Source organism: Eretmochelys imbricata, chromosome 3, assembly GCF_965152235.1.
Source record: "Eretmochelys imbricata isolate rEreImb1 chromosome 3, rEreImb1.hap1, whole genome shotgun sequence".
In the NCBI taxonomy this organism is placed as follows: Eukaryota; Metazoa; Chordata; order Testudines; family Cheloniidae; genus Eretmochelys; species Eretmochelys imbricata.
In genome coordinates this window covers 145,275,410-145,289,130 of record NC_135574.1, presented here as the reverse complement: position 1 = coordinate 145,289,130, position 13,721 = coordinate 145,275,410, and the positions used below count along the sequence as shown (strand labels likewise).

The following is a 13,721-nucleotide window of genomic DNA, read 5'->3' as shown; positions in this document are numbered from 1 at the left end:
CCAGGTTGCACCTACACTGCTCTCAAGGATGATTAAGAACTGGTTACACCTCCAACAAGCACAGTCCGAACAAATTAGTGTCACTTCCTCATCAGTCGCTTAGTTGGTGGAAAGACCTGGAAAATGTCTGTGCTGGTGTTCCCTTCATTCTGCTTCCCCCTGACTGTCACCATAGTATGATGAATTTCTCATCGGGGGACAGTTGGGGGTGTAATATCTTCGAACACATACCATTCAAGGCAAATGGATTGCCCAAGAGTCCGCTTTCCATAGTAACCACCTGGAACTCAGATTGGTTAGTTTGCCTGAAAACGTTTCCTTCCCATGATCTAGGGCTAATCTATCTACAGACAACAGAACCAGCATGCACCATATAAATTTTCAAGGAGGAGCAAGATTCCCTTCCCTTTTTGCAGAAGCATTAAAATGGTGGAAGTGGCACATAGTGCGTCAGATTCTCTTCTCAGCCTCATACTTACTGCGTCTTTAGAACACTATATCCAATGGCTCAAGCAGACGCTTCTGCTAGGACTAGGAGTGGGAACCAAATACCTAATTCTTGAGCATATATTCCTCACCTGGGGTTTTCCAGAAATAGACCTCTTCACCAATGCCATCAACAGAGGGTGTCGATGTTCTGATCAAGAGGGGCTTTAGACCATCAAGCTCTGGGGGATGCTTTCCTCATCTTCTGGTCAAGGAATCTCCTCTGTACCTATCCCACCACTGCTCCTCAGAGCACTAAACAAAATCAAGCAGGACAGAGCTAAAGTCATCCTAATTGCACTGATTTGGCCAAGGGAAATATGGTTCCCCCTGCCTGATTCACCTCACATCTCACTACGGCTTCCAACCATTCCTGACCTGCTGACTCAAGAACTGATCTCAGCTTGAACATGCAGTAGCTCAAGGCTTGGTTTCTAGATGGTTGTCTGGGATAGAGGTCTCCTGTTCAAGAGAGGTACAAGAGGTTTTGTTGAATAGCAGAAAAGCATCAACTGGAAAAACTTACCTGCAGAATGAGAGATTCCGCCTTTGTTGCATCCTCTGCTGAGTCTTCCCTTTTGGATGTCTTATATTACCTGTCAAGTTTGAAGAATTCATGCCTCTCTCTGAGTTCTGTTAAAGTTCATTTAGCAGCTATCACAGCTTTCCATTGGCCTGTTGATTGGCTTTCAGTGTTTGCTCACTCCATCACTTCCAGATTCATCAGAGGGTTGGCTAACCTTTTTCCATATGTCAAAGAACCCACTCCTATGCAGGACTTGAATTTGGCCCTCAACTTTCTGATGAAGCCTCCCTTTCGAGCCACTAGCTAAGTGTGCCCTTCTACACTTGTCTGTGAAGTCTGCATTTTTAGTGTCCATCACCTCCACTAAGAGAATTGGTGAGCTTGGTTCCTTAATGGTTGGTCCGTTTCTACACAGTTTTCTATAAAGAAGAGGTATGTCTCTGGCCACATCTCCCTTTTTTACCCAATGTAACCTCAGACCTTAATATCAGTCAGTACATTCGGCTGTCAGTGTTTCATCCTAAACCTCATCTGACTAGGGAGGAAGCTGCGCAATGCACCTTAGACATCAGGAGGGTATTGGCTTTTTATTTGGAAAGGACTAAACCCTTGAGAGTCTCTCCCATGCTGTTTCTCTCTTTCATGGACAGAATTAAAGGGGCCCCCTCTTCCTTCCTATAGACTCTCTAAGTGGGTTTCCAATTGTATCATCTTCTGCTATGAGGCTGCTAATGTTCAGCCTCCTTTTAGGGTTGTAGCCCATTCCACCAGATCTCAGTCTACTTCCATAGCCCTGCTGAAGAATGTATCCATTGGTGAAATATGTAAAGCTGCTGTGGACTTTCTTTTACACCTTGTCAGAACACTATGCGTTAGTATATACCTCTAGGGCAGATGCTGCCTTTGGGACTGCAGTTCTGCAAACTATGTTAGACCACACTCCAAAGCACCCACCTCCTTTAGAAAGTACTGCTGAGGAGTCGCCTGGAGTGGAGCATAGGGACATTACCTGAAAGAGAAGGAAAAGTTACTTCCCCTCTGTGATAACTGGAGCTTGAGATGTTTGACCCTATGGGTGCTTCACTACCTGCCCTCTTCCTCTCTGCCTCAGAATCTTTGCGTTGCTAGATTTTGTAGTAGAGAAGGAACTGAGGGAAGTTCATCTGACACTTCCTGCATACCCTCTGTCTGGGGCATGAATATGCTAGGATGAATATGTGGACCAAAAGGGCACTGCTGTCAAAAGCCTCTGATCAAAGGTGCATGGAGTTCATGTGCACCTAAGTGTAACATCCAACAAATATCTTGAATTCCAGTTACTGTACAGGGTAAGTAACATGTCCTTTTGTATGCCCCTCACTTTAGCATTACAAAGATTAAATGTAGCATGTAAACTACCCTCAATGGACAACACAAATATCCATTCTTTGCACCTTTGTAATGTGTTACACTTTTAAAACACTTCTCAAATGTTATGTGTTTAACAATACCACTCCAGTCATAACCCAGTGATCATCATAGCTGAGCAAATGCTTTATCATAAAGATGCATCTCATACCATACTCTGAAGATCTTTGGACTCGGATTCTGGTGAGACACCTGAAAAAGCAAGATACAGTGGCAGTGACCCTCCACTGAAAACGTCCTATATTAAATCCCTAAAATGCCTAACTTAACACTAGTAGCAACAGTATGTAATCAACAGTTGCAATGCTGAAGACACTATGGCAGCTATTTCCAAGCTACATATGGGGTTTTGAAGTAAATTAGAACTAATATATTGAATTGCATCTGGAAACAAATGGGAAGCCAGTGGAGTTAACTGAGCATAGGCATAATTAGCTCTTGCTGACCCATTTTTGTAAGCAATAAGCTTCAACTTAGTGCATTGTAAATGAAGATTCCAGCTAGTCCTCAACAGGGCACAGCAACAGCCTAACCTGAAGACAGCAGAAGCATGAATGACTAGTCAAGTTTGCATCTTCTAGGAAAGGCTGCAACCCTTTGTTGTAAATTGTAAAATATAATAATAACAAAGTATGAGCCACAGCTTTGGAAATCGAAGCGCAATGAAGAAATTGAAGATTTGTGGCAAAAGCGATCTCTAATTTTCATTGCATCTGGTCCCTCTCCTTGCTGGTTTTCTTTTCTAAACTTCAGTTCTCCTGGAGCAGCTCTATACTTCAAGTTGAATGTGATGCATAGGCTAGAATTTCCATATGTCATCCAGGCTCCTTGAAGTTTTTTGGTGTGAGCTCCACAGGGAAATTAGTTAGGGTATAGATGGTGTCCAAATTTTAATTGTTCTGTTTTCATGCCTGTTAACTCAAAGATGAGTATCATGTGACCTGAAGGCTAATTCCACCAGTGTTATGATACCATTTCTATCATATCTACAACACATAATCACCTCTGAAATGTGAAGACTTCTCAGTTTTTATTTTTACCTAACATTGCTCTCAGTTGAAAGGCTAGGTCAGATGCTCCCTATGAGAGAGTGCTTTAACACTCCCTTTTTAAATACCCAGCGCTCCTCTGGGTATGTATAGGTATAATTTCCAAGATAGCTGTGGAAGCAGTGTATAGAAGGAAAAACCTAGGTTTCTAATACCTGAAGTTCTCCGAATATATTGCCTCAACCAACCCACATTTCCATTCTTCCCTTCCCTGCATCTTTGGAGCATCTGTATATTCTGTATAAAACCGAGGAAGTGGCTGTGCACCTCTTTATTACTTTGGCATTAGAAAGAGCTAAAAGGGGCATAAATCGTAGCATACTCTTCTTGCCTGAGATAAATTGCTTTTAGTAGTCCTGAGACATATGGACTCCAAGGGTGTGGGTCTGTGAAAGCAACATATTCCAAGAACTCCATTTACTGGAAAGTGCCTTGGATATCTTTTGGAATATGTGTTTCTTCCACATGCATGAATGTCTATTGCTCTTTTGTCCTTGGTTACTAATTGAGGTAATTAATATATAATATTTTACAGGGAAAACGAACAGGTATTTTTACATGAAAACCCACAGAATTGTATGTATATAGCTATGATTTTTTGCATGTTTTTCTTTTTCTTGCAGTGGAAGCTTTAACATTCCCTCCTACATCAGGGAAGTCATTCATTATGGGAGCAGATGAAGCCCTTGAAAGTGAGCTGGGTCTTGGAGAATTGGCGGGCCTTACAGTTGCCAATGAGGCAGATTCACTGACTTATGATGTAAGTGGTAGTTTAAAATAAGCCATTTGAGGTTCTGCCATCTATATATGAGTGAAGATCTCAGTGAATTCAGTAGTTTTACATGTGTACAGACTACAGGAGGAACCCCCCATGTGCAACATATAGAATAAAGAAAAGCATTTGCAAAATATCCATCATTTTCAAAATGAAGGATAATTCTCTTTATTAAAAGAAAAAAAAAGTTAGTGACCTTTTAAGGATCTGCTGTCTTAACTCAAAATAGCTTCATGTATAGTAATTGCTCCTCAGATCCCCACCCTTGGGGTATGTCTACACTGCAGTAAAACACCTGTGGCTGGCCTGTGGCATATTACTGCCTTCCTGTGAAAGGGTATTCATTTTTGTTCATTCACTTACAATGTGATTTCTTAAGAGTCTTCTATAATGCTATCTTGTGATCCAGAAATCAGCTCTTTCATAGTTCTCACTGACCTCACTTGACTGGAGGCTTAGGCTGTAAATAGTCTGATCAGATACTAGTTTTGGAAGAACTGTCTTCCAGTCCTTAAATCAAATTAGTCTTAAGCCACCCTCCGTGGTTGATTTCCAAGCGTAGAAACCCATTTTGATAATTTAAAGAGGGAGGAAAGTAGGTTACTTATTAGTAACTGAAGTTCTCAGAGTATGCTGCCATTGTGGACCCATTTTTCTACCTTTCTGGCTTCTTCAGAGATGCTGGGATGTCCAGAAGGGAGAAAAGGAAGGGAGGTAGTTTTACCTAGTAGATGGAGCTCTATACTGGAACTCAGGTGTTCTGAGTTCTATTTCTGGGTCTGTTACTAGTCCTGCTGACTTACCTTAGGCAGGTCACTCCATCCTCTCTGTGCCTCAGTTTAGCCATATGTAAAATGAGTATAATTATATTTATCTCCTATGTAAAGTGTTTCTGAGAGCTGCAGATGAAAACTGCTGTCTAAGAGCTAGATGCTATTACTATTATCTGTGTTGGCACCAAGGGGTGCATGCCAAGTAACACCTGGTCCCCTCCTAAGACTGTTTTCTGTTTCTGGTGTTAATAATTTAGTACACCTACAGGCCACTAAATTCAAACACATAATTCCTCAGCATTGTTTAGTGGGGACTTCAGAGTAAGATTGGAGAAAGTTCTCAGCATTGTGTTCTTTGAACAGCACTCAAATTCCGGAGAGTCAAAGTGCTATAAAATCCAGTTCCTTCTGTAAGGAAAATTATATAGACCCATTTTCTCTGGTAGAAAGAAGCAGAGTTTTTTTCAGATACCTCAACCAATTTGAGACAAAAATAAATTTCAGCACGCTCTATTTATACCTGTCTCTGGAAATTTCCACTACATGCATCCGACGAAGTAGGTATTCACCCATGAAAGCTTATGCTCCAATACATCTGTTAGTCTATAAGGTGCACAGGACTCTTTGCCGTTTTTACAGATCCAGACTAACATGGCTATTCCTCTGATACTTTGTAAATATAGTCTTACTCAACTGTTCTGCTTCCTTTTTTTAATTCCAAGTCATCACTGCTTATTTTACTGATTAAAAATAGGTTTTTGTACTGATCCTGTTAGCACAACAAAACCGATACATCTCTAAGAAAATAACTTCGATTATTTCCTGGCTTGTACATTAACAGAATTGCTAGCCACATTTCCATTACAGATTTTTTACCTTAAGATTTACACCCCAGTTGCACCCTAACCATTCCTATAATGCACCTTGGTTGAGTCAAGGCCACTGTTGTTAATATATGAACCAGAAAGAACACAGCTGAACTTCCAAATCCTAGGCTGAGTTGGTAGCACTGGTTGTTAGGAACGTTATTTTTGTGACTTGTAAACTGAGAAACTTTGAGTCACTGAGCGATAATAAATGTGACCTCACAGAACATTTCATGTTTGCACAGAGACATGTCCATATAGGAGGACTTTCACCCTCTGTTTTTATGGGATGCCTCTCTTTATCATTTTTTAAAAGTAATCCAATTTATATTATTTATGATCTTATTTTTAATTCTGGTCACAAACTACTGCTACCTTTTTAAAATATAAAAGTGAGGAAGAAAAGTAAGGTACAAATAATCTTACTTTTGTATATTCTACCTATATATGTATATATGAGTTTTCTCATGCTTGGGAAATAGAGTGCTGGTTAGTTTAAAGACATGGAGATATGAACATGAAGTAACGATTTGAAGTAATCCATAAATGCTAGATTAAAATTCTGATTTCTCCTTCTGTTGTGAGTCCCCCAAACGAAGTATAAGTTTTGGATATTTTTTCCAAATAGATAGCAAACAATAAGGATGCACTGAGGAAGACCTGGAACCCCAAGTTCACATTAAGAAGTCATTTTGATGGAATAAGAGGTCTGGCTTTCCATCCAGTTGAACCAGTCTTAATAACTGCATCCGAGGACCATACGTTAAAAATGTGGAATTTACAAAAAACAGCGCCAGCAAAAAAGTAAGGCTATTCTTATTTAAGTGTTTATGTGAAAACATTTTAACTAATTATTTAGAGAAGCAGTAGCAACAAAAAAAGGTCATTTGGGGCTTGATCCAACTCCAGGTGGAGTCAATGGGAGTCCTCTCTTTTCACTTCATTGCGAGGAGGCATGGGGCTGTTGTAAGATACAGACTTTAAAAGAAAGCCAGGCTGAAGCCATGTAACTTCATTAATCTCTGTTCCCTTCATTATGAAAATACCATATGATTTCTATTACTGTACTTCCGGATAGATACTGTTATATTATTTTACTAGGAAAATGTATTTAAAGGTGATGACCTATTTAATTATATATCGGTTACGTGTGTGTGTGTATATGCGTATATGTGTGTGTATTTACTGATAAAAATATGGACAGACATGAGATCAGATTCTCTGGGCCACTCTGCACCTTGTGCGCTGCTGGATCTGGATGAATCTCCTCTGCTGGAGATTTCCTGAATAGCCAGTAACTATGCCGCCAATCCTAGAGTCACCAGCGTGATTGGTGGGGAGAGACTTGGCCAAAGCATTGTGTACTCCTGCAGTCCCCAGCGTGCAGTTCCTTAGGGACAATTACCAGCTGGCAGAGTCTAGAGCATGTTCTTAGCTGCTGTAAATTCATCTGGGGCTTTGGCATAACTGGCCTTAGTGAGTTATCAGCTCCCTCCCTGTCTCTTGTGGCTGAGCACAGTATAGAATGTGGCCCACAGAATATACATAATCTATTCAAAGTTTATTCCCTCTTTTTGGTTTGGTTGTTGTAGGATTGCTCATGATTAGTGTGCCTCCATTTTTTTTTTCCGCTGCTTCACTAAAACATCATTCCGGTATTGCTTTTTGGAAGAAAACAAAGTATTACAGAGATGTAAGATGGTTGGGGAAAACTTTCATATGAGTTTACAGCAGTTGGACAAGTTAGCTGTTTCAGCATTGTGTTTTCAAAAAATATTTCGGGAAACACTTGTATAATGTAACATAAACTCTGAAACTGCTCTCCTGTGCTTTTGTTTAGGAGTGCCTCTCTCGATGTAGAACCTATATATACATTTAGAGCACATAGGTAAGTACATCCTTATGAGCATATAGAAACTCTGTACTCTGAGAAATACAGTTTTTATATGTTTAAAGTCGTTTTCAAGTATTAATTTCTACCATGTATGAAAGATCAGCTAGTCTTTTTATTAATTTAGTTTCCATATTATCCATTTTAAATATTTGTATGTGTGTTTGGATCTATTATGAATGTCTTTATTATAGTTGGAGCTTGTTAAAGCTACCATTTTAAAAAGACAAATCTAAAGATAAATATTGCAAATAAAGGGAAGTTTTGTGCTTGTTACTGCAGTACAGAATTTTTGTTTTTTTCCTATTAAATGTGTGTACAGTATGAAGCTGTTTGCAGTGAGTTAAAGCATGAAAATCCCTTTCATAAGCCATCCTAGATCTTCAGATGTACAATTTCCCAGACAAAATAGTTAAACTTAATTATATTTTAAAACTGGTAGGGACAGGCACGTCGTTAATGCTGCTTTTGTACTTCATGCAATTGATTTAATCATTAATTTGGTCTAACTTTAATGATATGACGGGACGTTGAGGTGGGGGAGCCTTTTTAGCCAAAGTCAAAAGCACTGTATCATATACCACCTGAAATGTGCGGTGTTTTTGTTGCATGTATCCACCTAGCGAGTCTCAGTTAAGAGTTCACAAGGCCAAATGTTTTGTTTGAACAGCAATTTAAGTTATTTTTCTTCATTTAATCAGTGAGAAGAGTTGAAACTGATAACTTGATTTCTGTGGGTTTTTTTCAGTGGCCCAGTGCTCTGTGTGGTAATGAGCAGTAATGGTGAGCAGTGTTACAGTGGAGGAACTGATGGCTTCATACAGGCCTGGAATACGACAAACCCAAATATTGACCCCTATGATTCTTATGGTACGTTTTTGTCACGGACACTTAGCGAGTGAAAATGAGGTATCCAGTGAAAACCTGAACTTTTGCTGGATTTAGCAGTACTGTGAACTGTTTTGCGTAGTGGTATTCAGAATTTGAAAGAAAAAGGTAACTATTGGCTTTAGTATATAAGGGCTTGACTACATGGTGAGTTAGTACATGCAAGCCGCAGTGTGACTCTGCAGCACACCAGTTAGCTGTGCGCTAACTCGCCGTTTAGACAAATCATAAGTAAACTGCTGCTTTAGTTCTTGGATTGACTCATTGTTACGTGCTGGCAAAACCTGCCAGTTTAACAAAGAACAAAGGCTATGTCAAGAGACTTCTTAACATGCTGTTTCATGTATGGTTTGTATGAAAGTTGGCTTTTGAAAAATAAGCTGACGTGCTATTAATGGCATTTTAATCTTAATTTACGTTTAACTTTTGAATGCTAACTTCTCCCTCATGTGGCATGATTGCAACTTCATTTTTTTTCTGTTGGTTCTGTTGATATTATACATGAACACTTTCAGATTGGAAAAGCCTAGGAATACATAGAATTATCCTTTCATTTCTCATCCTCTGTGCACATTCTGAAGATCTCAGAATGTTTCTCCCTTTCTAAGTGCTTCTTATTATTTTTATAATACCATTGAGGTGAACAGCTTTGTAGAAACATGTAGGAAGACGAGCTATGCTGAGGACCTTTAAGTGTAAATTAGAGAATTTAATAAACAAACAGTGGTGGTCATGGAAAATGGGGAGAAAAGAAAAACTTTGGAAAGGAAATACTGTTTTGGGAGACTATGGGTTTGCAAGAAAACCAAATCATACCTATTTTTTGCTTGTGTTAGTGTTTAGTAAGTTTTAGGTTTTTTAGGATTGTGTTATAAATTAAAGAAAGTGTAATAGTGGAAAGAAACAAATCTGAAGAGGATCAAGATTGCTTGGCCTACACATAAAGAGTCTGTTCTAAGTATTGGTGGCAAAATGGTTAAAGGTATAGAGCTGCAATTGAGAAAAGGAAACAGCTGGGGAACACTAAAGAGAAGAGTGCACATAGGGAGCAAGAAGGGACAGAAGATAGCTTAAAATATATGCAGGGTCTGAGCTGTGTGTATAGGGCCTTATAATGAGGCTGAGGAGTTTGGCCTCGATTTAGAAAGAGATGTTAACCCACTAAAAAGACTCAAGGAGCAGAGAGACAGGGAGAGCACCACAAAAGGAAGGTGCTTTATGCGCTACGGTATTTTGAATATACTGAACGGGTAGGAAAGAAGCACAGGCCAGAAAGGAGGAGGTGGCAGTTGTCAGTACAAGATAGTAAGAGTTTTAGTGGTAGCAGTATATAGGAAGTGGACTTTTAGAGATGTTGTAAAAGCCAATTTTATTGTTTAAAAATACAAATTATGTAACTGAATTCCAGATACCCTAGTGAAGTTTGAGTACCGTTAACTGAATAAGCTAAATTTTTCAGTGATAGGCCCAGCCAGATCCTCTGTTTTTAATATTTGATTCTATTCACAGCCAAAGGAATAACTTTTAATTGGATGCTTTTTCCTTTTTTATTTAAATTTTGTTTCAAAACATTTATCGCCTATCACCTTTTTCACAGATCCGTCTGTTCTAAGAGGTGCATTTGTAGGCCACACCGATGCAGTATGGGGCTTGGTTTACAGTGGAGCACACGAGCGTTTACTATCCTGCTCAGCAGATGGCACCATACGTTTATGGAAGGCTTCAGAAATTGCTCCAGCTCTTAATATATTTAATGATAATCAAGGTACAGAATAATTTCCTACTTAAACGCTTATTGCATCGCTGTTTAAACTCTTAATTTCTGTTATTGTCCCACACATTCCTCCATCCTGCTCTTGAGGACTCCACCTTAGTTTTAATAGTAATTTTTAAACAACTGCAACTTTTTTGTAAGTATTTTTACCCTTAAGTTACTTGTGTCCTCTAACTTTGTCCTATAGATATTTTTTCTCTGGGAATTCGTCTTAGAGCTCCATGCAAGAAAAGATTTCCTTCCCATGAACAGACTTCAAAGTAGAAATGGATCTCCTATCCCAGCCCAAGCTCTAAATAAAGTATCTTAATAAAAAATATTCTCTGAGATAGTATATCCACCAAATAAGATTAAGCTGGTGACCATACTAGACAGTATGGGCTTAGATTCTGGGTCCTTATGCTCTCTAGATAATAAAATCTGTAATGAACCACTGTAGAGTATCACTTCAAATAATGACTTGTATTTATTATATTATCAGGTGCAAGATGGCAGTCAGTGTTTCAATTGATAAGTAATGTTTGAAAATTATATGGTTTTGGACAGTGTTAACAACTTTTCCCTTATAACATTATGAAACTATATCATTTTTTATACCAAAATGTTTCTTGCTTTTACCAACTAATTAATTTCTGAAAAATTTGCTTCTTTTCTGTAGAAATGGGAATCCCTTCTTCTGTGGACCTTGTGAGCAGCGACCCAAGCCACATGGTAGCATCATTTAACAGTGGGCACACTTGCATTTTTAACATGGAGACACGGCAACGAATTCTTACCTTGGAGTCCAACATAGATTCCAGTATGTATCCAAAATGAAAACATTTCCTTCTTGAGAGAGGTTGATATTTTTATTGTTGAAAGCTTGTATTATTTTACTCAAACTGAGAGTACGTTCACAAAAAATAGGCAAGTTGTGTGACAGGTGAAATTATAGAGTGAAATGCAGTTGCTGGATTTTAAGTAGTGATGGATAATTTTACAGCTAATCCTCTGGACCTCATGCAGGGCTCCAGCAGCACAGTGAACCACATATCTCTGATAAAAGGTCAGAAGAAATGCATATTTTGAACATGCATTGTGAGACTCATAATTCTATTGGCATATTTTTAAGCAGTTGCAGTAATAGTAAAAATTAAAGCAGAGGAAACAGGTTGGGGGAATCCATAGCGAAACCCATCCTCTGTGTATCCCCATGCATGGATATTATATGGAAGCCTATCAGTGTAGGTCTGAGTGACCATGAGTGTGCATGTGTGTCACTTTTAAAGTGCTTTGGAATGATTTAGGATAAAAGGCACTATATAAAAGTAAGTTATTACTTGAGAGAGCTTCCATTACAGACATGTGGTAGATTTACTGCCTATGAAGAATTTTTAACCCAAAACTTGTTACTAATTTTATTCTTTCAAAGGAACATGTGTGCTGGAGTTTGCAGTCTTTAGAGATTCACTAAATATTTTTTTCATAGCCGCTAACTCTTCCTGCCAGATAAACAGAGTTGTCAGCCATCCAACTCTTCCTATTAGTATCACTGCCCATGAAGACAGGCACATCAAATTCTATGACAACAATACAGGTAAGTGTTCTTTCACCAGATACTGTCCATAGTAGTTATGTAAGACAAAACAAACACACTCTCATAGTAATTTTTTGGCAGTCTTATGAGATAGGTCAAGGATTGAATGACCTTTGACACTGAACTATCCACCCAGACTTCCTCTTAGGAAGCCCATCCAATTGAGACATTGTGAGGAAATGTTGTGAAACTTGCACTGTTGCAGTCTGCAGTTTCTGGTTTTAAGTGTCTCACGTGGTAGTGATTTCCACATTTCCTCTATAGGGCTATTGCACAGACCTAGTGGAAACTCATTCTTGGGAAACTTCCCCAAAACTTTCATTTGCTGATTTTTCATCTCCCCTGCCCCCAATTCTGCCTCCTTGGATCCTCATAAGCAGTTAAAAGCAGCCTAGGCATCTCTGAAGGATTGCCGGGCCTGGCCTGGCCTGGCCTGGCCTGGCCTGTTTGGGGAAGCGGCAGTTTCCTTGTGAAGTTCCACTAGTGACATTGCTCCAGACTCAATGGGAGCGATCCTCCAGCAGTGTTGCTTCAAGGAAAATGGCCTCTTCTCCAGGATCGACTGGGCAGTTTTTAATTCAGTTTAAAAGTCTGGACTGGGAGCTGGATTTATGTTCCCAGGTCAGTTTTAAGGGATCCAGTGACCTGCACAGAGGTGCTGTGGGATTCAATGACAATAGTAAACCAATCCTTTCCCAGCAATCTGTGGCCCTCTTGCTATTGCCAATTCACTTTCTTTCTTAAAAGTTGTATTGCACATGATTCAGTATTCCCAGTGTTGTTTTTACAGTAAAACACAAGAGCTTAAAGTATCGTCTAAGCTCATGGCAAGGGATAGTAAAAGCTGGGGGAAAAGATGAAAATAAATAAACCTATTTATTAAAAATTGAACAAGTAGACAAAAAAGCCTTAACCTTTTTCCTGTTTTCTTACCCTTCGCTTGTTAATTTCCTTCCACAATAGAAGAATATATTCCATAGATAAAGCCACAAGTGTGTTGTATGTTTTTAAATGAAGGAGCTGCTATAATAGCAGTAAGTCATGCAAGGCTCAACAGTAGTAAAGGACTGATTCCGCTTTGGAATGGTTGAAGGCACTCAACTGTATTTACCCAAAATGTGTATGGTTGCATACCAGTGCACACATTGTTGTGGCTTATTGCTGAATAACTGACTTCTAAGTCAGTTAGGAAGCAGAGATTTGTATATTCACTCTGGCTGCAACATTAGCTCAGGGAAAACTATTGATTGTTACAGTCCACAAGGCGTGTGTTCTATATGCAATACAATGGATTAACACAGTTGTTGACTTCAGAAGTGTTGACCACTTAAGCAAATGAACAATATAAAATGACTTGATACATAACCATACTTACTGAGTCATGAGAGAGTATTTTTCTTTAATATAATACAAAATGTGACAGGCTCCAATCAGTGAGAACAAGCAATGGACAGAATTAAAATGTTCATTCTCTTTCAGATTCAGTGGGGTCATACAAAGTAAATTGCCATAATATGTTGAATTACAAAAATGAACTGTAGAAAAATAACATGGATAATCTTTTCTTTCAAAGGAAAACTGATCCACGCAATGGTAGCCCACTTAGATGCAGTCACAAGTTTAGCTGTTGATCCTAATGGCTTGTATTTGATGTCTGGCAGTAAGTACATCAAATGTTAACCTCTTCCTTTATCATAATAACTTTAATGT

General features: G+C 38.9%; 1 protein-coding gene across 1 annotated transcript in view; it reads left to right on the top strand.

The window, feature by feature from the left end:
- STRN (striatin) overlaps window positions 1–13,721 on the top strand; it is a 110,227-nt gene that overhangs the window by 87,085 nt on the left and 9,421 nt on the right. Inside the window, exons 10-17 of the mRNA XM_077813534.1 lie at window positions 4,092–4,228; window positions 6,511–6,686; window positions 7,723–7,770; window positions 8,522–8,643; window positions 10,259–10,426; window positions 11,094–11,234; window positions 11,904–12,011; window positions 13,585–13,671. Coding sequence (XP_077669660.1) covers window positions 4,092–4,228; window positions 6,511–6,686; window positions 7,723–7,770; window positions 8,522–8,643; window positions 10,259–10,426; window positions 11,094–11,234; window positions 11,904–12,011; window positions 13,585–13,671 — 987 coding nt within the window. The remainder of the gene's footprint in view (window positions 1–4,091; window positions 4,229–6,510; window positions 6,687–7,722; window positions 7,771–8,521; window positions 8,644–10,258; window positions 10,427–11,093; window positions 11,235–11,903; window positions 12,012–13,584; window positions 13,672–13,721) is intronic.